The sequence below is a fragment of the Staurois parvus genome, unplaced genomic scaffold (genome assembly GCF_062004578.1).
Source record: "Staurois parvus isolate SC_StPar_1 unplaced genomic scaffold, SC_StPar_1.0 ptg001702l, whole genome shotgun sequence".
Taxonomy (NCBI): Eukaryota; Metazoa; Chordata; class Amphibia; order Anura; family Ranidae; genus Staurois; species Staurois parvus.
This window is the reverse complement of record NW_028319498.1, coordinates 507046-534298: the sequence shown is the minus strand read 5'-3', so window position 1 is coordinate 534298 and position 27253 is coordinate 507046. Positions and strand designations below refer to the sequence as shown.

At 42.6% G+C, this 27253-nt stretch overlaps 1 protein-coding gene across 1 annotated transcript in view; it reads left to right on the top strand.

Moving 5' to 3' along the window:
- The window catches only part of LOC149434700 (uncharacterized), a 169348-nt gene that overhangs the window by 14505 nt on the left and 127590 nt on the right, over window positions 1-27253 (top strand). Inside the window, exons 6-14 of the mRNA XM_089663504.1 lie at window positions 1974-2228; window positions 2454-2723; window positions 7596-7871; window positions 9119-9373; window positions 12972-13241; window positions 17192-17467; window positions 18929-19183; window positions 19887-20153; window positions 25329-25604. Of these exons, the coding sequence (XP_089519630.1) occupies window positions 1974-2228; window positions 2454-2723; window positions 7596-7871; window positions 9119-9373; window positions 12972-13241; window positions 17192-17467; window positions 18929-19183; window positions 19887-20153; window positions 25329-25604 (2400 nt within the window). The remainder of the gene's footprint in view (window positions 1-1973; window positions 2229-2453; window positions 2724-7595; window positions 7872-9118; window positions 9374-12971; window positions 13242-17191; window positions 17468-18928; window positions 19184-19886; window positions 20154-25328; window positions 25605-27253) is intronic.

The window sequence follows — 27253 nt, the reverse complement described above, 5'->3', positions numbered from 1 at the left end:
GTGACCACCTCCACCAGATGTGCTCTCACCTGATATATATGACCAAACTGCTAGGTGAGGTCATAAATGGCAAGTGTCCCTTCTACATGGACTGACGTCTTGTGTCCAATAGGCATAAATCTCCTCCACTTTCTTAGCTCTCCTCCTCCATCAAATGTGCACCGAAAAGAGATGACCAGAACCAGGGGCGGACTGACAACTCATGGGGCCCCCAGGCAATAGGGAATCATGGGGCCCCTGTGTCCTTGTCCAAACAAAAAAGCCTATGAAAAAGGTACCAGGGGCATCTCATGGGGACCCCTACTGACCCCAGGCCCTCGGGCAGTGCCCGAGTTTCCAAATGGTCAGTCCGCCCTTGACCAGAACATAATGCTTTACACTTGATTAAAACACCAAAGTAACCTTTTGGATCTATGGAGCTGATAGGTGTATACCCTCTTTGTATGTCCAAACCATTCACTCTGCCTCTTAGTACAAGGTGTTGTCCTAAATTCAAATTCAAAACTGGCTCCAGTAGGCGGCTGAAATCGGTACTGGTTGGTGTACTCTGTTTCTTGTTCCACCAAGAAGATTCTGAAGTCTCTGAAATCCTCTGAGCTCGGCAGCATATCAGGGGTTCTGTTTATCTGCAACCTTCTCTTCCCCGCATCTTGTTTTCTGCACAGTGGCTAAATGGTTAGCACTTCCGCCTGGCAGTACTCAGGTCGTTAGTTCAAATTCCATCTGTGGCACCACCTGCCTGGAGTTTGCATGTTCTCTCAGTGCCTGTGTGTGTTTCCTCCAGGTACTCTGGCTTCCTCCCACACAAAAAGACATGATGATAGGTGAATTAGATCCTATCTAAATTGGCCCCAATATGTGTATGAATGTGAGTTAGGGACCTTAGATTGTACACCCCTTGAGGGTTAGGGGCTGATGTGAATGTATAACATAGGTAAAGCGCTGCATAAAATTGACAGCGCTACCTGAAATAAATAAATATAGTGCCTTCAAGAACCTTCAACCTTTTTTAATTTGTCATGTTATGTTTTTTTATATAAATGTTTTTGATTTTTGTATGTTATCTAAAATAAAAGGCTGCTATGGCCATTTTAAATTCACTTTAGAGTAGAGTCATCTTTTCAGGGGGCTATAGCAAGGTGGGGGCAGCACAGTGGCTTAGTGGTTTGCACTTCTGCCTTGCAGAAATTGGGTCATGGGTTCAATTCCCAACCATGGCACCTCCTGCATGGAGCTTGCATGTTCTCCCTGTGTTCCAAAGACATGCTGGTAAGCTAATTGGCTCCTGTCTAAATTGTTCTAGTTTCATCTTCCTCTGGAGATCCTACATGGCCAGGGATGAAAGAGCGCACAAACCTTGCGCATTACCTCAATAAATAGTGACTAATTTTATTAATAAGGAAATATACTCAAAAAATTGTGTAACAGGCATAAGTAACCATAATCCAAACAGGGTTACAGGTAAATAAAAAAGGGGGGGGGGATGAAGGCTAACGAGTTTCGAAGGGTGCTCCCTTCTTCATCAGAGCTGGGTTTGGCAGATAGAAACTTCAGTATTGCAGAGTTCCCATGGCAAGGAGATATTCAGCCACTGCGTTTTCAGTATTACAGCAGTTCAGCCTGTTTAAATTGTCCTAGTTTCATCCCTGGCCATGTAGGATCTCCTGCATGGTAGGGGGTTGGGGAAAGACCTGGCAACCTACCCTGTAAAATAATTGCTAAGAGAATTCATGGAAAAAGTCACTTACGAGTGACAGTCCATGCAATCGGCAAGGGTCGGATACAACTGAATGGATAGGTACATAGGAAGGTAGAGTTTGGATGATGAACATTAATAGGTAGGTGACCTTTTGATCTACCCTGGTCATGTTCTTGTTCTAATCATCCATCAAAAAATCCATCAGTCATCGGAATATAATAAATGGAATGAGTCGTATAAACCTTATGAATAATTTTTAGCATTTTGTTTCCAGTTCCTGAACAAGCTGTCAATGTCGCAGTGACCAATCACCAGTCGGTGACTTCTCTGGTGGTGAACTGGAAGGCACCAGCAGGAAAGGTGTCCAATTATACCGTCACTATAACAGGAGATGTAAATGGGACATTGCAGAATTCCTCTACACAAGCGACTTTTGCTGGCTTACTACCGGGAAGGAATTATACCGTCACTGTACAGACAATCAGTGGGAACTGCAGCAGTGCTCTTAGTACATTGACAGAGGCCACGTGTGAGTATTGTCCAAGTAAGAGTATGGGTCATATGCTTGGAAGAGTGATCCATGTGCAGATATTTGTATTATGATGAACTTGTATTAATTTTTTAATAATTTGATTCATTATCTTAACCGATAACTTTTATTTGGCTTGCAATATTTTTTTTTTTTAAAGTGCATCTCATTGCTTCATTTTCATTCTATGGCACTGAGTGTAGCCATTGCCCCTTCTTTTCCCAGATCCAACTCCTCCAGGAAACATCACTTTTGTTTCCACTGGGACAAACGCCACCACATTATCTTGGGGAAAGCCAGTGAATATGACCGAGGTGACAAAGTCATACTATATAACTTATTATTGGAAAGCTTCTTCCCCCACCACTACAACAAGCAACTCTACTAATGTCACCCTTCTGAGCCTGAAATCCGGGAGTAATTACACCATTACGGTGGTGACAGTTGGAGCCCGGGGGTATCGCAGTGCCCCAGTCAGTGGATATGTGTTCACAAGTAAGTTCTTATCGTCTTTCTGTGTTGGGAGGCAAATGGCTGGTGATACCATTGTAGCTTGTAGACCACACGTTTAGCAGAAAATGCATTGCAAATCATTACCACTAAATGGAGATCAGGAACGGTTGTCCTGGGATTCCATGACCGCATGTTTAAGGAGAAAAAATGATTTGATCTAGTCCTTGGAAAATCATTAATCAAAGCTCAGTGTGCCAACCATGAGAGTGGGAGGCAACACTGTTTGGTGAGTAGTACACACCTGAGAGGGGAGCAACACACATTTATATAATTTTATTTTTACACAAGTTTTTTCACGTGATTTTTTGATGGAATGAGTTATTAGGACTTTTTGTTTGCAATAACTTCAATTATTCATTTTTCATTCACGTGATTGTTTGATGGAATGAGTTATTCGGACTGTTTGAAATAACTTAAATTATTAATTTTTTGGACTTTTTTTATTTGGAATAACATTATTTATTTTACACTATCAACATTATTTATGTGGAAAATATTAATTAATATTTACTATTCACTTATTTATATTATCTTTTATTAATGTGTTTTGTGAAGATTTTTACATTGTCAACTGATTTATGAGCCACTGGAATACTTTTTTATGAAGTTTTTTACACATGTTTAATATATTTAAAGTGGCAGCATGATGTTTGGACATGGATATAATTTTAGTAATGATATAAATATTGTAAGGAAATATGGCTTAACTGACATCCATTTTTGTATAATGCCTCCATTTCTAGACGTGTGAACAGTTAGGGCTCGTTCACACTTGGCTGTTTTGCCAACGCTTGCCAAACGCCCCTATAGCGTTTGGCAAGCGTTGGTCCGGCGTTTGCAGAGTGGTTTTTAACGCTCGGCAAACGCCGCATGCGCGGTTTAGCGGCGGTTGCTAGGCATTTGCCGAGCGTTAATAATGCCCCACAAACGCCTAGAATGCAGTTTGAGTGGTGTTACCGCTCCGCAAACTCCCCGCAACCGCGTCGCAAACGCCAGCCGGGCGTTTGCGGAGCGGCACCATAGGCGAGAATAGGAGGCTTCAACGCCTCCTGACTTGTCCAGAGGCGTCCGTTTTGCTGCGACGCAACGCAAACACTCCTGTTAGAACAGCACCATGTGCTGTAATGTGCAGAGTTGGCAGAGGCGTTTGGGAAGCGGTAAAAACGCTTCCCAAACGCCCCTCTGCCGCCTGCACACAGCGCTAGTGTGAACGTAGCCTTAGTTTCGATTTTGTAACTTCTCTCTTTTCTTAGACTAGTTTAATTTCTGTAAACGGAACTATCTTATATGGTATCCCTCAGCTATTTGCAGTTTCTGTTCTTCAAGTAACTATATTGATAAGAATGGAATGTTTCATTGATCATCCTTAGATTAAGCAATGCCTACTGAGTTCTGTATAACCGTTCTTGTCATGCATTAAACTTTCAGAAATTTAGCTTGCAAAAAAAAAGGTGGTGAGCATACAGTGGGGATCGAAAGTTTGGGCACCCCAGCTAAAAATTTGTATTAATGTGCAAAAAGAAGCCAAGGAAAGATGGAAAAATCTCCAAAAGGCATCAAATTACAGATTAGACATTCTTATATTATGTCAACAAAAGTTAGATTTTATTTCCATCATTTACACTTTCAAAATAACAGAAAAAAAAAAATGGCGTCTGCAAAAGTTTGGGCACCCTGCAGAGTTAATATCTTGTACTGCCCCCTTTGGCAAGTATCACAGCTTGTAAACGCTTTTTGTAGCCAGCCAAGAGTCTTTCAATTCTTGTTTGAGGTATCTTTGCCCATTCTTCCTTACAAAAGTCTTCCAGTTCTTTGAGATTTCTGGGCTGTCTGTCACGCACTTCTCTTTTAAGGTCTATCCATAGATTTTCAATTATGTTGAGGTCAGGAGATTGTGAAGGCCATGGCAAAACCTTCAGTTTACGCCTCTTGATGTAATCCCCCGTGGATTTTGAGGTGTGTTTAGTATCATTATCCATTTGTAGAAGCCATCCTCACTTTAACGTCAGCTTTTTCACAGATGGCATCAAGTTACCATCCAAAATTTGCTGAAATTTTATTGAATCTATTTTTCCTTCTACTCGTGAGATGTTCCCTGTGCCACTGGCTGCAACACAACCCCAAAGCATGATTGATCCAACCCCATGCTTAACAGTTGGACAGAGGTTCTTTTCATTAAATTCTATGCCCCTTCTTCTCCAAACGTACCTTTGCTCATTCCGGCCAAAAAGTTCAATTTTAACCTCATCGATCCACAGAACTTGTTTCCAAAATGCATCAGGCTTGTCTATATGTTCATTTGCAAGTTCAAACGATGATTTTTGTGGTGAGGACGTAGAAGAGGTTTTCTTCTGATGACTCTTCCATGAAGACCATATTTGTACAAGTATCTCTTTATAGTGGAATAGTGTACCACAACTCCAGTGTCTGCCAGATCTTTCTGGAGGGATCGTGCAGTCAAACGTGGTTTTTGAATTGTTTTTCTCACAATCCTGCGAGCTGTTTTGTCTGATATTTTTCTTGGTCTTCCAGATTTGCTTTAACTTCCACTGTTCCTGATGACTGCCATTTCTTAATTACATTCCGAACAGAGGATATTGACATCTGAAAATGCTTTGCTATCTTCTTATAGCCTTCTCCAGCTTTGTGAGCGTCAACTATTTTCAGTTTCAGTTTTCTAGACAACTGCTTAGAAGAACCCATGGTGCTGATTGTTGGGGCAAGGTCAGATGAGTCTGGGCATTTAAAATCTTTGAGATTGACATCATCTGGTCTTCCCAGACGATGATTGAGAACAATCCATGACACTGGCAGGTCTCAGCTTTGCAAAGGGGGCAGTGCATGCTATAAATTCTGCAGGGTGCCCAAACTTTTGCAGACGCCATTTTTTTGTTTTCTGTTATTTTGAAAGTGTAAATGATGGAAATAAAATCTAACTTTTGTTGACATATTATAAGAATGTCTAATCTGTAATTTGATGCCTTTTGGAGATTTTTCCATCTTTCCTTGGCTTCTTTATGCACATTAATACAAATTTTTAGCTGGGGTGCCCAAACTTTCGATCCCCACTGTAGCTGCCTTCCAAGCAGTTGACCTGGGAAGGGAGGTATAACAGGACTCCCACTTCTGACACCAGATTGCAAGGATTCAACCTATGTCTGTAGCCCCTGTCCTCGTTATTTTCACCCTCAGGCCTGGGAAATATAATTTTAGCTGTTTATGTATTCTGCGCAGTTTGGGAGTTTCACACCTTATAATTACCACTAATATATTTAGTACATTATTTTTTTTTCTTTCATGTTAAAGAGACCCTGTCCCCAGAACAATTATTTTATCAGCAATAATCCCATACGTTTTTATATGTGCATTTAGCATATTTTAATGATATTTAATTGTAAAAGCCTCCCTTGTGTAGGCATTCAAAATCTCCCAGTCTGCTGCTGGGTGCCACCATCTTGAATTGGATATTAGCAGCACCAAAAGACCCAGAGCTGTTGCTAAAGTTACATTCTATAGCAGCCTTTCTTGACCTTTGTAGCATGGAGGAACCCTAGAAACAAGTTTACGGTCTTGGGGAACTCCTGTTAATACTTACTATGTCTACTGTACAGCTCACAGTACATGAATGTGATGGTCACTGGGATGTTACTTGCACTTGAGGCCATTAGGAAGATGACTAAACAGTTCATTGTTGGCACATGTTACTTATCTGAGAGGCAAAAATGGCTAAATCTCAGAAGGAACCCCAAGTACAGTAACTCTAGGAGGAACCCTAGGGTATCATTGAGCGCTGGTTAAGAATGGCTGCTCTATAGTATTCTTATTTTCCTCTCTTGACAGCCCCATAAAAGGTTATGTAGATGGGTAAAGGGGTCAGAGGAGTTGAGCCAGCACAGGCAGCAATTAGCCACTAAAAAAAAAACAAAATAAAAGAGAAAATAGGCTGCACACCTAATTGGTTAATTTTTTTTAAATACCAATAACAGTAATTAAACATAGCAGGTAGGACAAACAATCCTACATACCAGAGGACTCCACCCACATCACACTTTGTTTGTCTTACTCCAATGTTTAATTACTGTTATTGGTGTTTAATAAAATCCTCTTGAGGTTAGCCAATTAGGTGTGCAGCCTATTCTCTTTTCTTTTGTGTTTTTTGATAGTTGATTGGGTAGTACCCATCCAGATATCCTGGTGGCACCTCATTTGTATTCTTAAGTATTGTGTGTGGACTTCCCAGCATTTCCCCTGATTTTTGGAAGCAATTAGTCACTCCCAGATGTTAAAAGAGCTATGACATGGCAGGAGGGGGTGGACTGTGGCAGGAAACTGACACCTCCACAAAAAGTCACTTTCCTAAAGCACATTACAAGTGAATGCATAATCAAGGAAAAATGCATGTAAGCATCTAAAATACTTGCCTTTTTGTGCTTTTACTTACAATTTTTAAAAAGTGGTTGTAAAGGCTCAATGTTTTTTACCTTCATGCATTCTATGCATAAAGGTAATAAACCTGTGTGCAGCAGTACCCCCTAGCCCCTTCTAAAACTAACGTGAGCCTCATCTTGATCCAGCAATGTGCAGGAGACTCTCTCCCTCATTGGCTGAAACAGCAGCAGTAGCCATTGGCTACTGTCAATCACAGCCAGTGAGCCAATTAGAGCAGGGGTGGGGCTGAGATTGCTCAGAAGTCCAATAGGATTGGGGCTTCTCTGTGCAGAACCACTGCACAGAGCCCCAGGTAAGTATAACATGTTTGTTATTTTAAAAAAAGAAAAATCATGAACCTTTAATGTCACTTTAAGTTGGTGAAAAGATCTCTTTAAACATAAATACATGTTTTCTACATTTTAGAGCCATTGTCTGTAAAGCTACCCCAAGGCTTTGCTGTGACTTCTACATCTGTGTCTTTGAAATGGTCCAATCCCAATGAATATCAGAGTTCTTACAGCTACAGAGTGCAGACAAATGTCACATCATCATCTACAATGATAAATAATATAATAGTGACCAGTGACTCCACTACAATAGTGAATCTGACAGCGGGAGAAACCTATACATTCCTGATATACACAAGAGCTGCTGATAATGTCACTGAATCTGACCCGGTGTCAGTAACTACCTGCACAGGTGAGTACAGCTGCAGTCCTGTTCTCATCACTCTGGTTGGGGGATAGTCTAATGACTTGTAGAAATAATGATTAAAGCCCCAAATAAAGCAAAAAAATTCCAGCTCTGTCTTCAATACTCACCTTCCTACCTTTCTTGCCCCATCTGGTACATCATCTTCATCACAAGATGTCCACAAGAATAATGGACATCACCAGAGTGCCCTTCATTTACAATGTACTGGGACTAAAAGTGGGCCTGATGTCGTCATGTTATTGCCACTCTTTTTTTTTTTTTCCAGTGAAGACCAGTGGTGCATTTAGGTTTTGTACTGCCATAGGCAACACAAAACACAAAAAAATTGACCACCCTACAGCTCTCCAGAAAATAAACCATTTTTAGATGTCTTCATTCCCACAGACAGCCCTCTGCTCCATCAGTGCTGCCTATATTACTCACCCGGCTCCCTTCCCGGAGTCTCATTGCCGCTTCCCCGGCTGCCCTCACTCCGCTCTTTAACCTGCCATTCAGCTCCGGTGCCCCTTGGACTCTCCTCATACACAATGCCATCCTCTCCTGGTTACTGGTGCGACATCAACACAAAGGAACTGATTGGCTCATAGCAGAGCACAGGGCACACAAGACAACCAGACAACCAGCATCCCTTCTTCCGGGGGCGGCACCACTCCCCTGAAAAATGGCATCCAAGGCAAATGGCTTGTTTGCGGTAAATATGCCCCTGGTGAAGACTGCCCACTGCTAGAGTAGATCCAAAGAGGACCCAGCACTTCATTAGACAAGCTTTCCAGGGGCAGGAAAAAACTGTGGTGGAGCCTGGAGTCCAGAGTAAAGCAGCCCATAGATTATGACATTTTCTTTCCTTCCACCATGGGTGGACGATAAGAAAATTGCTTGACACTGACTGCGTTGATGGGGGAATCCCTTCTGCAGCACTATTGTGTTCTGCCAGTGGGGAACCGGAACTGTCCCTGCCAGCAGAATACAGTGACCACTGTTGGAGGCTATAGCTGCCAGCAGTGATCCCATGAAAACAATCCAACAGACTGGTTGTACTGAAGTCAATGGATTGCCTTCAGTAACTCTAGCCTGCCCATATATGGATTGAAGCTCGACCTGTTCCTACTTCCTGAATCTTTTAATGTTGTCAAGCTTTTTTGGAAATTCCTTGAAGTCACCAGTCATCAAGATACAATGAATATAATGAAGACTATGAAATGTAAAAACTTTAAAACACGTTGCATTTTCAGTTCCAGGACAAGCTGTGGGTGTCATGGTGAGCAATTACCAGTCGGTGAATTCTCTGGGGGTGAACTGGACGGCACCAGCAGGAAAACTGTCTAATTATACCGTCACTATAACAGGAGATGTAAATGGGACATTGCAGTATACATCTACACAAGTGAATTTCACTAACTTATTACCAGGAAGGAGTTATACTATCACTGTGTTGACAGACAGTGGAAGCTGCCGCAGTGCACTCACTACAGTGAAAGAGGCCACATGTGAGTATGATTCATGAATCAACTGGTAATGATGTTTTTGCAGTTGTAGCTTACAGCCAAGTTGGCTCCATTGAAGGAGTGGGGGTGATCATGGATCTCCTACTGTACTGGCTGCTATAGTAGAGGAGGAAAGTGAGGGAGAGGAACAACATTAGCAAGGCAGGATTTCATCCAGGGGCAGCTCCCAGAACAGTAGAGAGAGCAGCTGCCCTATTCCACCAAATGACAGAGTTCCATGGTTTTAGACCTCTGACATTCCCAGTTCCCATCCCCAAAGCTCAGCTGTGTGGCCATTTTTCATCCTATGTTCTGCAGACTGCACCATAGTCATTTGTAGTCTATGCCAACAGACTTTCAAGTATAGTAATAGAGATTCAATTCTGTAAAATTAGCATTTAAAAAAATATTGGTTATTTCAAAGTGCAATTTACCAACTCAATCTCTCAGAAATTGCAGACTATCCAGAAAAGCTTAAAAAGTGTGATTGAAACCAGTAACTTTTTTTTTCTGCATCAAATTTTAGGTAAAACTAGAATATTTTTTTATATTAAAGATGCAATCCACCTGCTCTCCCTCTACCTCAAAACTATTGGTCTGTTCAAAAAGGTATATAAGCTGTGCTGCAAATTTGTATATTTTTAAAATATTTTTTAAAATAACTTTCTATTTCCACATGAAACCTGCTTGCTCTCTCCCTCGGTAATTGTGGCCTGTAATGAAAAGGATTCAAATCTGTACAATTTTTTAACTTTTCAATTTAAAACAAAAAGGCTCTACATTTTTATTTACAGATAGAATATGCACTCTATCGCTCTGAACTTTTATCCTGCGCATACAGCCGTAATAGCTGTAGTGCCATATGCAAAATTTTCATGTTTCCAATTTTAAACAAAAAAACACGCACATATATTTCCAGATCTCTTGAACTCTGGAATTTTATAAGTTGTGGGGCAAATTCATAATAGTCCATGTCCAGTCTCAGAAAAAAGATATTTTTTATTTTCAGATGCAGTCTGCTTTCTTTCTTTCTACCTCAAAAACTGGAACCTATCCAAAAAGGCTTAAAAGGTGGGCTTGAAGTCTTCAATCCTGGAAACTAGGCATGAATTTGTTTGTACATGAAAACTGCCTACTCTCTCCCTCTGAAATTACAGACTACTAAAAAGACTTCAAAACCCTTCTTCAAATATGCACACTTTTTGGTCTTTAGTCTCAGGAAAAAAAAGAAATTGTTATTTGTGATTTCAGATGAAATCTCCCTTTGTATCTTAGCAAAAAAGGAGTAGACACTTTCCAGCAAATCGGTTGATTTTTTTCTGGATTGTGGCAGTAAAGCACATGATTAGTAGAGTTGGATGTTCCCTCCCTTCATCTTGTGCTGCAGCCACCACTAGGAACATGAGTCAGGCTTCTAAACAGCCAGCGGTAACTCTCCTTTCCTGGTTTGACACTCTCTAGCTTTGATTGGCCTTCAGCAGCATGTGTTCACAGGTAGCATCCCAGTTGCTACACAGCAGTCAGCTGGAGTTTCCCTGCCTGATAGGTTCTAGGCTTGTTATAGAATCTGCTTCTTAGCTTCTAATGGGTGTACTTGTTTTCCTGCCTTGCACTTCCTATTTTGTTATTGACACTTGCTTTGAATTATGGATTCTTTCTCTGAATGCTGCCTGCCGCGACCCTTGTTCTGAATGTAGTCTCTCTCTCTCTCTCTCTCTCTCTCTCTCTCTCTCTCTCTCTCTCTCTCTCTCTCTCTCTCTCTCTCTCTCTCTCTCTCTCTCTCTCTCTCTCTCTCTCTCTCTCTCTCTCTCTCTCTCCCCCTCTCTCTCTCTCTCTCCCCCCCCCCCTCTCTCTCTCCCCCCCCCTCTCTCTCTCTCTCTCTCCCCCCCTCTCTCTCTCCCCCCCTCTCTCTCTCTCTCTCTCCCCCCTCTCTCTCTCTCTCTCTCCCCCCCCTCTCTCTCTCTCTCTCTCTCTCTCTCTCTCTCTCTCTCTCTCTCTCTCTCTCTCTCTCTCTCCCCCCCTGCCAGCCCTGACCACTGCTTGATAAACATTCTCCTTGGATTGCCACCTGCCTAGAACCTAGCCTTAGATAATGGATTGCCTGCCATCTGGATCATCTAGCATGGCACTTAACCTCTCCTCTGCAACTATAGTGATAAAGTCCTTTTGGTCATCTGAGTACTGTTAAGCATGCTAGCCTTAAGGGAATGGCAGTTGCAAAAGGTGAAGCCCATCACACTATTTTTGCAGAACAAGACACAAACCAAATATATTGCATTATCACAAACCTCCTTGGAGATGGATCTCTCTCAGGCCCAGTTATTTGCAAATGAATTCTGTAAGTCACCAGTTCCAACACTCACTCTCCAGACAGCCTGCACCTGCCACTGCTCCACTTGAGAACCAGGAACTGGAGCCCAAGATTCCTTTGCCAGACCACTTCAGTCAGAGTTTTCAACTTTAAAAATTCTTGCAAGCTGCACTTTTAGCTCAGATTTTGTTTTGTTGTTCTGTCTCTTTGCAGGATATGGGCCTGTCTCTTTGGATATGGGGATGCCTCTTTGCTGGATGTGGGAGATTTCTCTTGCTGGATATGGGGGATTTCTCTTGCTGGATATTTGACTGTCTCTCTGCTGGATATTGGCCTGTCTCTTTGCTAGATATGGGGGATGAATATTGCTTTTAATGGGCCTGGATGTTTGCTGGATATGAGGCTGTCTCTTGCAGAATATGGGGGATTTCTCTTGTTGGATATGGGCCTCTTTCTTTGCTGGATATGGGGATATCTCTTGCTCGATATGGGGGATGTCTCTTGCTGGATATGGGGCTGTCTTTTTTTCAGGATATGGGCCTATATCTTTGTTGGATACGGATTCCTCACTCATTATCCAACAGTTTTATGACTATCAGCTCAAGCATGACTGCCTCTGCTACTGTTATCCCCCCCACCCCCAGACTTTGCTTTTGCTGTGTCTTATCTCTGTTTTTTTTTTTTTCCCATCCCCTACATCTCTTCTAACATTCTGCTAAATCTTTGTTTCAGTACTGCTTAGACCTGAAGGGGACATTCCCCGAAAGCTTTAGTGCAAATAAAAAAAGTATCATGGACAGTACTCAATTGTTCCAGACAATCCCTAAAAACTCATCTCTTCAGAGAGGCCTATCCTGCCCCACCTAACAATTGTACATACATTTCTCCATCAGCACATCCCCCCAGTTATAACCTTTTGTATCTCTTGACCGTCCCTCTTAGATTGTAAGCTCTAACGAGCTGGACCCTCTGATCCCTCCTGTATTCATTTATATTGTAATTGTACTGTCTGTCTCCTAATGCTGTAAAGCTCTGTGTAAACTTTTGGCGCTATATAAATCCTGAATAATAATACTGATATTGTACAGTGGTATACATTTTATGATAGGCTTGTTTTGGCTTTTTTTGTTTTATTTGTGTGAAATAGCTTATTTTCCTTGGTATTATATGTGTACACATTTATTATCTTTATAGTTAATTGCTTCACATTTCTTAATACATTTATTGATTTTCATTCTACAGCACTGAGTGCAGCTATTGCCTTGTCTATGCATATTTTTTTTCTTCCAGATCCGACTCCTCCAGGAAACATCACTTTTGTTACAATTGGGACAAATGCCTCAACATTATTTTGGCTAGAGCCAGTAAATATGACCGGGGTGAAAAAGTCATATAATATAACGTATTATTGGAATGCTGCTTCCCCCATCACTGTGACAAGCAACTCTCCAAATATAACCCTCCAGAGCCTGAAATCTGGGAGAAATTACACCATTTCCGTGGTGACAGTTGGAGCCTTGGGGTACTCCAGTGCACCTGTCTGTGGATACGTGTTCACAAGTAGGTTCTTACAATTTTTTTGTGTTCTGAGACATAAATTACTGTTGATACCATATTAAATTGTAGACCAGAACAAGGTCTAGAATAAGATTTTTGTTTGTTTGTAGAACTCAATCATACCACTAATATCTCAAGTTTTCTTTCTCTCCTGTTAGAGACCAACAGACCATTCGCATTAACATCAATAATCCCATAAGATAATTGCATTTAATGTATTTTTTCATCTTTCACAGTTAGGAAGATTCAGTCTCTATTTGTCCTAATGACCATTGTCACCGGGACTAAAAGTAATGTGAAATCTAAAGTTTTAGGTTGTCACCAAAAAAGGAATAGAAGGGAAATCTTCCAACAAGGATACTTGTTCTAGTGACAGCTGTCTAGGTACACACATCAGCTAGAGAGTGCTACGAGAGAACAAAATGGCCATTAGTACTATAGGAGTGCTATTGAAAAATATAAAATAGTGATCTACTAGTTTCAACACTTCCAGGAAGGGGAGAACCGCTCTCACCAGTTTTAGTAAATCAACCCCATAGAGACTTTCTGCCGTTGGTTGTCTTGTTGGCTACTTACTGTATCTTGAAGTGTAGTTATACAGCCAGTCATTTGTTAGGGAACCATTATGAATTCTAACTGTAGATTTAAACAGATAACTGTGAACCAGACCAGTGGATTTTCTGTACCTTAGATTCAACTTGACATTACTGAAGCACGAGCACAAGCTGAATAGCAAAGGATCATTAAATTGCAGAGAACATTTTTAGATACAGCATACTAAAAGTTCCATTTCATGTGTCTCCTAGATTGTAAGCTCCCAGGATCAGGGCCCTCATATCCCTCTTGTATTGAACTGTATTGTTGCTGTATTGTCTCCCTTTATATTGTAAAGTGCTGAGCAAACTGTTGGCACCATATAAATCCTGTATAATAAAAATGCAAAATAATTTAAGTTGTTGTTGTTATTATTATTATTATTATTATTATTATTATTATACAGGATTTATATGGTGCCAACAGTTTGCTCAGCGCTTTACAATATAAAGGGAGTCAATACAGTTCAATACAAGAGGGATAGGAGGGCCATGCTCAATCTAGGATATATACAGTAAATATACATTTCTACAACTTTTTACCTAAATGATTGTTAAATGCAAAATAATTTAAATTGTTATTAACAATCATTTAGGTAAAAAGTTGTAGAAATGTATATTTACTGTATATCTCCTAGATTGAGCATGGCCCTCCTATCCCTCTTGTATTGAACTGTATTGACTCCCTTTATATTGTAAAGCGCTGAGCAAACTGTTGGCACCATATAAATCCTGTATTATAATAATAATAATAACAATTTAAATTTATTTTGCATTTTTAACAATCATTTAGGTAAAAAGTTGTAGAAATGTATCTTTTTTTTTTTTTTTTTTTTTTTTTTTTTTTTTTTTTAATTTATTTCGCCTTTTTAACAATTTAGGTAAAAAGTTGTAGAAATGTATCTTTATTTACTGTATATCTCCTAGATTGAGCATGGCCCTCCTATCCCTCTTGTATTGAACTGTATTGTTGCTGTATTGTCTCCCGTTATATTGTAAAGCGCTGAGCAAACTGTTGGCGCCATATAAATCCTGTATAATAATAATAATATTTTAAATCCTGTATAATAATAATAATATTTTAAATCCTGAATAATAATAATATTTTAAATCCTGTATAATAATATTTTAAATCCTGAATAATAATAATAATTCCTGAATAATATATATCCTGTATAATAATATATAAATCCTGTATAATAATATAAATCCTGTATAATAATAATAATTCCTGAATAATAATAATAAATCCTGAATAATATATATCCTGTATAATATATAAATCCTGTATAATAATATATAAATCCTGTATAATAATAATCTTATTTACTTGTAAAAGTCTCCTGCATGTAGACATCCTAAAGCCTGAGACTGCTGCTGGGTGGCAGTATCTTCAATGTAATGTCAACAGCCTCAGAAGACTTTAAGCTGTCACTCTAGCTGGCACTCTATAGCAGGGTTTCTCAACTTTTTTTAGGCAAGGCACCCTCTAAAATTATGGACAGTCCCGGGGTACCCTTTAAAATTATGAAAGCATCCCATTCTAAAATGTAAAACTATTCTAATAGTTTGATATAATGCAGCAACATCCACACACGTAGGACAGCCAACGTTAGAGATGATTTGTTGATCCATAGCAAATACATTTTTGCGCACTGGTGCTGACTAGTATGCCAGTGTTTCTCTTCCCCCTCGGTTTTTCTCCATCACTGAGCTGATGTGACCCCAGCAATAATGGAGAGGGGCGAGGGAGGGTCAAACAAGGATGCTATCCAGGCAACCGACATCCTCCTTATCAACAGATTATGTCATTGGTTGTCAGGACGCAGGCGGCTAGAAGGTTGTGATGGTGTACAATGAAAAGCTGTGGCTTTTTGTAACTAAAAGGCAGGATTTTTTTCACCAGCTGGCTTGTATATACGTTTTGGGCAATTTTTTAGACTGTTTTGCCAAGGTACCCCTGAAGAAACCTCAAGGCACCCCAGTTGAAAGGCTGCTCTATAGTATTCTCTCTGCCCTCAGCCACATAAAATATTATGTAGGGAGGTAAAGGGAGGGGCAGAGGAGTTGGGCCACCACAAGCAGCAATTAGACCCGGAAGAAGAGAGGGCTTAGACCTGGCAGGAGTAAAGGGGGGAGTAAGGGAATTAACTTTACCTTAAGACATCATATTTGTTAGCGGCGTCACATGAATACATATTCGTTTATGAAAAGGAATAATGCATGTCTTACAAGCAGCAAAACAAACTATTGCAAAAGCTTGGACACAACCATTTGTTTCCTTCACAGAAGTCCATAGACAGCATAGGCACTTTATTCATCAACAAGCCGAATAGCATTCTTAGATACACATAAGAACCTCCTTAAAAACTTGGGTTTCATGGATACAATATGCTCATCCCTCCAAACCAACAAGAATGTCTCCTGCGCAACAGTGTGATAGTCAAGTATTGGAGGGGGCTTCCCGTCATGGGAATAAAGCTTCCAGCCTTGCTGCCCTCTAGGACTGGGGGTGTCCTGAAGCCATTACATGAAATGAACAGAAGAGGGCGCACCGGCCTTGTGCATTATTCAAAAACTTTTAATAGAAATCATCATAAAATACACTCACAAACATGTAGATAAAACATTGCTCATCAAGCTACTCATCCATAGCAGTCAGTCATCATTTTTTTAAATTTAAATATTTATTGATTTTCAAACATATAAATTATACAACCTTATTCTCTTAAAAACATTAGCACATTTATAGTACCATTATCATTTCCCTAATTGTCTCTATCCCCCCCCCCACCCCAACCTCCTATCTACCCATCACCCCTCCTCCACCCCCCCTCCATCCCACAGAGTTATCATGATCAAGAATATGGGGGACCTCACCGGGGTCCAAAATGGCTGACATGTTTTTAAGGAAGCATTTTCTTCCTCAGGGCTCTGCAGAAGAAGGTGTTTCCTTTGAAACACGTTAGCCATTTTGGACCCCGGTGAGGCCCCCCTGAATTCTTGATCGTGCCGAGTCTGTCTGCTGGGCAATTGTCATTCAAAGTGTGATAGCGCTGAAAGCTGAAAATTGCCCTGGTCAGGAAGGGGATAAAAGTGTCCGGTCTGGAAGTGGTTAATGATCTTTAGTTTGATCAACTTTATTGTCTCTAATGGATGCACTAAGGAACTTTTCATGCTGATTACGTATATATTTTTGTACGGGTTATGATATATATCCTAGAAAACTTCAATAACAACTTAATGAAAGTGAAAAGGAATAATCTGACAAGTACACATTTAAAATACTTTATTATTACAATGATTTTGAGTTGGTGACAGGGTCTCTTTCAGCACAAATATATGTTTTCTACATTCCAGGACCAATGCCTGTGACGCTGCCCCAAGCAATGAATGTGACATCTACATTTGTGTCTTTAAATTGGACAAAATCGAATGAATCTCAGAGTTCTTACACCTACAGAGTGCAGACAAATGTTACATCACCTTCATCACTGATTAATAATATAATAGTGACCACTGAATCAGCTACAATAGGAAGTCTGACCCCGGGACAAACCTATACATTCCTGATATATACAAGAGCTGCTGATAATGTCACTGAATCTGCCCCGGTGTCACTAACTACCTGCACAGGTGAGTACCGGTAAAGTCTTGCTTGTTTGGGGGTGTCTCATAACTTGTGGGGCTCACCATCAACTTCTGTACAGGGGCGGACTGACCATTTGGAAACTCAGGCACTGCCCGGGGTCAGTAGGGGGCCCCATGAGATGCCCCTGGTACCTTTTTCATAGGCTTTTTTGAGTTTGGGCAAGGACACAGGGGCCCCATGATCCCCTATTGCCCGGGGGCCCCATGAGTTGTCAGTCCGCCCCTGCTTCTGTATTTGGTTGTTCAGTGAGCAAAAGATTAAAGGAGAAAAGTGCCTCTAAGTGCAGCATCCAAGAGGTTTATAGAAAAACCCAATGTAGGGCCACTCACATGTAAAAGAGATAAAACAGGCTAATCTGTATAGTGGGAAACCTAGACAGTCCACCCAGACGCCTGTGTAGTGCTGATTGTGCCTCTGGAGGGGAGGAGAGAGCTGGCCATTCACTCCATGGAGAGCACCATGGAGCGTGGCGTGATGACGTCACCAGGGGCGGACTGACCATTCGAGCACCCAGGCACTGCCCGGGGTCAGTAGGGGGCCTCATGAGATGCCCCTGGTACCTTTTCATTGACTTTTTCATAGGCTTTTTTGGGTGTGGGCGAGGACACAGAGGCCCCATGAGTTGTCAGTCCGCCCCTGGATGTTACCCATATCCACAATCAGGGGCGGACTGACCATTTGGAAACTCAGGCACTGCCCGAGGGCCCGGGGTCAGTAGGGGGCCCCATGAGATGCCACTGGTACCTTTTTTCATAGGCTTTTTTTGAGTTTGGGCAAGGACACAGGGGCCCCATGATCCCCTATTGCCCGGGGGCCCCATGCGTTGTCAGTCTACCCCTGCTCCAGACAACCCCAGGAACGAGAGTCAGGCTCTATATACACCATCAAGAAGCCCGCAGCCTCTCTTGGATCCCACCTTGCTCCCATAGCATGTGTGTCCCTTCTATCCCTTCTTTTTGGGGGGGTGGTGCTGCCCCCTGAAAAATGCCGCCCTAGGCAAGTGCCTTGTTTGCCTTGTGGTAAATACGCCCCTGAGTGAACAGGTTACCATTCTGCACAACCATTTTTCATGTCTTTTCAGACCTCCAGTACAGATCAACTGTACAGTGCAGATAAATCAGAACTCAAAGTTCAGGCTATTCTCCCATCCTCTCTGCTGTGAGTCCCCCTACTGAGGGTCCTCATCCAGAGCCTCCTGTCAGTCCAGTCCCGAAGGGCCCTTTCTTCTGCCCAGGTCACAAACCTACATAAGTCAGGGGTGACCTGCTCCCATGTTCTCATCTGACTAGGGCTCTGCCCACTATGGTTCAGTAAAAAGGGAATCTGACTCCACCCAGCAATTACTCAGGGGAGGAGCCTTACTAATAGAGAAACTATCCCCTGCTTACAGTCATCAGAATACATAGAATAACTGTTACAAAGCTTGGCTAAATTTGTGTTTCCAGTTCCCGGACAAGCTGTCAATGTCACAGTGAACAATTACAAGTCGGTGAATTCTCTGGTGGTGAACTGGACGGCTCCGGCAGGAAAAGTGTCCAATTATAACGTCACTATATCAGGAGATGTAAATAGGACATTGCAGAATTCCTCTACACAAGCGACCTTCACCAACTTACTACCGGGAAGGAATTACACCGTCACTGTACAGACAGTCAGTGGGAACTGCAGCAGTCCAATCACTACAGTGACAGATGCCACGTGTGAGTATGATCCACAGGTGATCCGTGTTATCTGTGTATGATCAGAGTGTGGGGCATGTGATTGAAAGGGTGTTCAATATGAAGTCACATACAGTCAGGTCCATAAATATTGGGACATTGACACAATTCTAACATTTTTGGCTCTATACCCCACCACAATGGATTTGAAATTAAATGAACAAGATGTGCTTTAACTGCAGACTGTCCGCTTTAATTTGAGGGTATTTACATCCAAATCAGGTGAACGGTGTAGGAATTACAACAGTTTGCATATACAGAAATCATCCAAATGGCCCGGATCAGAAGTCTCCCACCCCCCCGGATCAGAAGTCTCCACCCCCTGGAATGTTCGGCCTTGGTACAGACACAAATAGTCAATGAGTTAGCACGTACGTGGAAGCACTGACTATTCTAGATACTGAGCCATGGGGATCAGAAAAGAACTGTAATCCATCCATCCATGTATCTAGCCATCCATCCATCCTTCTATCCATCCATCCATCCTTCTATCCATCCATCTATCCGTTTGGTTAGTTTTTGTTTCATTATTGTGTGAATTATCTTTTATTCCCCTTTTTTTTCATAAATATTTCCTTAGTAATATGTCTCATTGCTGCATATTTGTAATGCGTTTGTTACTCTTCATTCTACAACATCCATTACCTCCTCTAAGTATATTTTTTGTATTTTTTTTCTCTCCCAGATCCATCTTCTCCAGGAAACATCACTTGTACTAAAATTGGGACAGACACCATCGCATTGTCCTGGGTAGAGCCAGCAAATATGACCGGGGTGACAAAGTCATATAATATAACGTATTATTGGAATCCTTCCCCCATCACTGTGACAAGTAACTCTCCAAATGTCACCCTTCAGAGCCTGAAATCTGGGAGTAATTACACCATTACTGTGGGGACAGTCGGAGTTCGGGGGTATCAGAGTACACCTGTCAGCAGATCTGCGTTCACAAGTAAGTTCTTACCCTGTTTGCGTTTTATGAGACAAATTATCAGTGATTACAGTTTATCTGGTGGATCACAAATGTCACAAAAGTTAAATATACAGTCCTGGCCGAAAATCTTGTCCCCTCGGCATTTCTGCCAGAACGCACCGCTTCGCCCAGACAATTGCTGCAATTACAAACGTTTCGGCATTCTCATGTTTATTTCTTTTGTTTGCATTGACATGACACAAAAAAGTGGAGAAACAAAAAGCCAAATCTGACATTCCACTCAAAACTCCAAAAATGGACTGAACACCTTCTCAACATTGTAAGAAATAACTGCATTCCAAGGTGGTGATGCTCCTGTAATTTATAATTAACCATTTGACGCCCGGCCAATAGCCGTATGGCGTCTGGAAAAATGCACTAGCCTTCCAGGAGGCCGCCATATGGTGTCGTCCCGCACATGCGCAGTTCGCACGCTTGCAGAGCCACGCAGCAGTGCGATCTGTCACCGGCCGTGTACCTTGGACACGGCCGATGACAGATCTGAGTACTGGCCCCGGTGCCATGTGACCTGCTGTGACCAATCACAGCAGGTCACATGACAGTTGTATACAATGGATGGCTTCATGCCATCTATTGTATACTAGTGTCTAGCTGTGACTGGTCACAGCTAATCACATGCACATGTCATGTGATTAACTGTGGCCAAATCACAGCTAAGCACAAAAAAAAAAATACTGATCAGTTCCCCAAAGTAGTACAATGTTACTATGGTAACTTTGGACATAGTGAAATATGAAAAAAAAAGAAAAATGTAATAAATTTAAAATAATAAATAAATTAAAATTTTTTTTTTTTTCGTACTGTCACCAGTCAGTGTCCCTGATCACCGCCATGCCAGTTATATGATGACGCTGTACTGCACTGGTGACCGTATGTAAAAAAAAATAGTAAATAATTTTTTATTTTTTCATTTTCCGAAAAATTATGACAAAAAAATACAACTTCAAAAAACTTGCCATGCCTCTTATGAAGTACGTCGGACTGTCTACTTTGCAAAAAGGGGTCATTTGGGGGGATATCTGTACCGTCCTGGCATTTGGGGGATATCTGTACTGTCCTGACATTTGGGGGGATATCTGTACTGTTCTGACATTCTTGGACCTCAAGAAATTAGATTGGCTGTCAGTACTTCAGGATTGATCAATATTCAGATCTATACCATAGTTTGTGAACTCTATAACTTTCCTACAAACTAAATAATACATCCTAATTTGGGTTATTTTCACCAAAGACATGTAGCAGAATACATCTCGGCCTAAATTTATGAAGAACAATTATTTGCAAACTTTTATAACAGAAACAAAGAAAAATGTGTTTTTTTTTTAAAAAAAAAAATTTGGTCTTTTTTTGTTTAGCAAAAAATAAAAACCCCAGCGATTTATTAAATACCACCAAAAGAAAGCTCTAGTTGTGTGAAGAAAAGGATAAAATTTTAGTTTGGGTACAATGTTGTATGACCGCGCAATTGTCATTCAAAGTGTGAGCGCTGAAAACTGGCCTGGGCAGGAAGGGGTAAAATTGCCCGGTATTTAATTGGTTAAACTCGTATCATTTTATAGGAGCTGACAATATAGAAATCACAGCGGCAACAAGTTAACCCCCCTGGCGGTATTCCCGAGTGTAGCTCGGGGTAAAGTTTCAGCACCACAAGCGGTAACCCCGAGCTACACTCGGGAATACTCTGCAGCGTTGCTCCGGGATCTCTTCTGCACTTACCTTGTCCTGCGCTCCCGCGATGTCCCCCCTGCAGTGTCCCCAGCAATGTCCTCCGGCCGATGCCGGCATCTGTCTTCTGGGTTCCATCTCCTGCGACGTCGGGATGTACGGGGGATGGAACTGGCGGGAAATTCAAAAATGTGAAAAAGTGACATTCACTAAATACACTAAAATCACATAGTATAACATTCCTGTATCAAACCATTTCACATACATTTTGTCCCGAGTGCTTTGTCCGGCGCCCTGCCTGCATTTTTACTGTTCTTTCTGCCTGGAAACTGAGAAGTCCATGGCGTCCAAAAAGCGTCCCTTTAGGTCAAAAGCGGTTTTAGACCGGCTAGAGAACAGCGATAGTAAATCAGAACCACTTGCAGAATTGAGTGATAATGATTGGTGGGGGAAATTCCTCATCAGACACTGAAAACGATTCTGCGACTTTGCTCAGTGATGTGCGAACTTGGCGCTATTTCACATTTCGGTGTTTTTGGTTTGATTATTATTGAATTAAATTTATTATTTTTTATGATTGTTTATTAAATTATTGTGTTTCAAATTTTATCCTACCCGGGATGTTTACTAGACTCTTGTTCGGACAGATTTCAGTGAGTTATTCCTAAAAATTACAGGCCTACAATAAAAAAAAAAAATATTTCCATACAAAAAAATGTACCGCTTTGAGCACAGAAATACTGACATAATCAGACCGCTAGGGAGGTTAACCTCACTTGTATCATTTAACAGGTGCTGACAATATAGAAATCACAGCGGCAACCAGTTAAAATAGTGAAAAATGGACAAAACTTTCTGTTGTCTGTGTGCCTCATGGAGAAGAGAGAGAGAGAGCAGCAAAATTGTGTGAGGATTTGAGAAAAAAATTGTGGAAACGCATGGACAATCTCAAGGTTACAAGTCCCTCTAAAGAGATCTTAATGTTCCTGTGTCCACTGTGCGCAACATTGTCAAGATATTTACAGCCCATGGCACTGTAGCTAATCTCCTTGGATGTTGACGAAAGAGAAAAATCGATCAAAGACTGTAACGAAGAATTGTTCGAATGATGGAATAAGAACCTCAATCAACTTCCAGACAAATTCAAGCTGACTTTCAGGAACAGGGTACAACTGTGTCAGCTCACACTATACGTCACCATCTGAATGAAAAGGAACACTATGGTAGGAGACCCAGGAGGACCCCACTGCTGACACAGATATGGTAGGAGACCCAGGAGGACCCCGCTGCTGACACAGATATGGTAGGAGACCCAGGAGGACCCCGCTGCTGACACAGATATGGTAGGAGACCCAGGAGGACCCCGCTGCTGACACAGATATGGTAGGAGACCCAGGAGGACCCCGCTGCTGACACAGATATGGTAGGAGACCCAGGAGGACCCCGCTGCTGACACAGATATGGTAGGAGACCCAGGAGGACCCCGCTGCTGACACAGATATGGTTGGAGACCGAGGAGGTCCCCACCACTGACACAGATATGGTAGAAGACACAGATATGGTAGGAGACCGAGGAGGTCCCCACTGCTGACACAGATATGGTAGGAGACCGAGGAGGTCCCCACTGCTGACACAGATATGGTAGGAGACACAGGATGACCGCACTGCTGACACAGATATGGTAGGAGACTCGGGAGGACCCCACCGCTGACACAGATATGGTAGGAGACTCAGGAGGACCCCACCGCTGACACAGAAATATAAAAAGCCAGATTGGAGTTTGCCAAAACCTAAGACACAGATATGGTAGGAGACTCGGGAGGACCCCACCGCTGACACAGATATGGTAGGAGACTCGGGAGGACCCCACTGCTGACACAGATATGGTAGGAGACTCGGGAGGACCCCACCGCTGACACAGATATGGTAGACTCGGGAGGACCCCACCGCTGACACAGATATGGTAGACTCGGGAGGACCCCACCGCTGACACAGATATGGTAGACTCGGGAGGACCCCACCGCTGACACAGATATGGTAGACTCGGGAGGACCCCACTGCTGACACAGATATGGTAGACTCGGGAGGACCCCACCGCTGACACAGAAATATAAAAAGCCAGATTGGAGTTTGCCAAAACCTAAGGAAGCCAAAATCCTTTTGGGAGAGTGTGCTGTGGATAGAGGAAACAAAATGGCAGCTTTTTGGTAAAGCCCATCATTCTACTGTTTTCAGAAAAGAGCAATGAAACCTTTAAAAGAAAAGAATCCAGTCCCTACACATGGTGGGGTGTCACTGATATTTTGGGGTCGCTTTGCTGCTTCAGGCACTGGATGTCTTGACCGTGTGCATGGCATTATGAAATCTGAAGACTACCAAAGAATTCTGGGGTGCAATGTAGGGCCCAGTGTCAGAAAGTTGGGTCTCCGTCAGAGCTCATGGGTCTTACAGCAGGACAATGACCCAAAGCGCATGTCAAAAAGCCCCCAGAAATGGTTTCAGACAAAGCGCTGGAGAGGACTGAACTGACCAGCAATGAGTCCAGATCTCCATCCCATAGAGCTCCTGTGGAGAGATCTCAGAACAGCAGTTGTGAAAAGGAACCCTTCCAATCTGAGAGACCTGGAGCAGTTGGAGGAACCCTTCCAATCTGAGAGACCTGGAGCCAGGGGCAGACTGACAACTCATGGGGCCCCGGGCAATAGGGGATCATGGGGCCCCTGTGTCCTTGCCCAAACTCAAAAAAGCCTATGAAAAAGGTACCAGGGGCATCTCATAGGGCCCCCTACTGACCCCGGGCCCTCGGGCAGTGCCTGAGATTCCAAATGGTCAGTCCGCCCCTGCCTGGAGCAGTTGGAGGAACCCTTCCAATCTGAGACCTGGAGCAGTTGGAGCAAGAAGAGCGCTCCCAAATTCCAGTAGAGAAGTGGAAGAAACTCATTGATGGTTACAGGAAGACATTGATTTCAGTTATTTTTTTCCAAAGGTTGTGCTGCCAAATATTAAATTGAGGGTGCCAATAATTTTGTCCAGTCCATTCTTGAGGTTTTGTGTGGAATGTGTCAGATTTGGTTTTTTGTTTCTCTACTTTTTTTGTGTCCAATACAAATACCCAGGGGCTGACTGACAACTCAAGGGGCCCCCGGGCAATAAGGGATAATGGGGCCCCTGTGTCCTTGCCCACACTCAAAAAAGCCTATGAAAAAGGTACCAGGGGCATCTCATGGGGCCCCCTACTGACCCCGGGCCCTCGGGCAGTGCCTGAGTTTCCAAATGGCCCCTGCAAATACCAATACATACAAGAGAATGTCGAAACATTTGTAATTGCAACAATTTTCTGGGTGAAGTGGTGCAGTATGAGACAGAAATGCGGGGGGGGACGACGACAATATTTTTGGCCATGGCTGAATAGAAAAGATCTTTTTGGTTTCCAGGACTCATGTCATGTATGTTTTTTCTACATTCTAGGACCATTATCTGTAAAGCTACCACAAGTGATTAATGTGACTTCTAATTCTGTATCCCTAAATTGGAGCGCACCGGACGACTATCAGAGTTCTTACACCTACAGAGTGCAGACAAATGTCACATCACCATCTACAATGATACATAATATAATGGTGACCAATGAATCGGCTACAATAGGAAGTCTGATCCCGGGACAAACCTATACATTCCTGATATATACAAGAGCTGCTGATAATGTCACTGAATCTGCCCCGATGTCACTAACTACCTGCACAGGTGAGTACAGCTGTAGCCCTCTTCCCATCACTCGGGGGGGGGGGGGGGGGGACAGCAATGACTTGTTGAATTCAGGATTAAAGTTGTTGTAAACCCTTCCATATACCCAGTGAAGTGACTTTCCTCAGGTGATACACAGAGATGTAACAAATCCTCCTAAGTTGTACCTGTTTATCTGCTTCACTCTTGTCTACATCCATTCAAAGTCCTTCAATTATAAAGCTTGTCTAGAGTTCAGAAAAAAGGGGGGGCGGAGAGCTTAAATTACACTCTGCAGAGCTCAGTCAGGAGAGCTCTGAGAGCTGATTGGAGGGAAAAGACCCCCCCCCCCCCCCCCCCCCCCCACACACACACACACACACACACACACTTCACAGGAACAGAGCTGAGGCTGTCAATCTGCTGAAGGTCCCTCTCCTGTCACCATTTTTCTCTTGGTGTCAGGAAAACTTGTCAGAAGTGATTCATGCTGATAGCTGAGGAAGGAAGCAGCAGAGAGAAATGACACTTAGTGCTTTGGATTGAGGCAAGTACACACTATAGAGGGATTTGCTTTGTTCATTTCCCATGCCTGAGGTTTAAAACCACTTTAACTTATTGCTCATTTAATCGGTTTAGCTCTCATACCTGTATACACCTAGATATGTGGACACACAACTGGTAGTAGCAGTGGTAAGCCATGCATGAAACATGGACATGCAGGAATAGTCCAAGCAGGTTGAGTCAAACTCATCCTGTGTGGATTAAGGGACCTGCACCCACACCTGTACCTGCACCCGTACCGACCTGCCCATTTGGTTTTCTATTGTATGGATTTTTGTATTCTCATGTCGGCTATTAACACTTACTAAATGCATCTTAAATGTGCTATAAACACCATAGGGGTGCCTTTGCAGTACGTTTACATTGACATCAATGGAAGTGTTTGGGAAGCGGCAAGGCCTGGAAAATGGGTCAATTTTGACGCAACGCAATACTCACGCAACCATGTGAACAACACTGGGCACTGCAATGCACACAATTCTGGCATTTGTGGAGGTTTAAAAAAAGGATCATGAACAGGGACGTTCCTAGGGTTGGTGTCACCTGGTGTGGTAACACTTGGTGACACCCCCTCCGACGATTCCCGCAGAATGGATCGGATCTGCGGATTGAGCATAATGGATCGGACTCTGATCCATTATGCTCCCCAATCTGCAGATTCGATCCATCCTGCGGGGATCGTCGGCATGCAACCTATGTGGGGTGACACCGGACACGCTCCAAGGCAAGTTGTAAAGCAAGCTGACGATCCCCGCAGGATGGGTCGGATCTGCAGATTGGGAAGCATAATGGATCGGACTTCGATCCATTATGCTCAATCCGCAGATCCGATCCATCCTGCGGGGATCGTCTGAGGGGGTGTCACCAAGTGTTACTGCACCGGGTGACACCAACCCTAGGGACACCCCTGAGACTCACCCATAAGATCCATTATGCTCAATCCGCAGATTTGATCCATCCTGCAGGGATCTTCAGCTTGCTTTACCTTTTCGTGGAGAGGGTCTGGTGTCACCCCATGCGGTAGGTGTCACCTGGTACAGCGCGCACCCCCCGCACCTGCCTCGGGACGCCACTGTTCATGAACCACCTGCTTTTAAAGTTAGTGT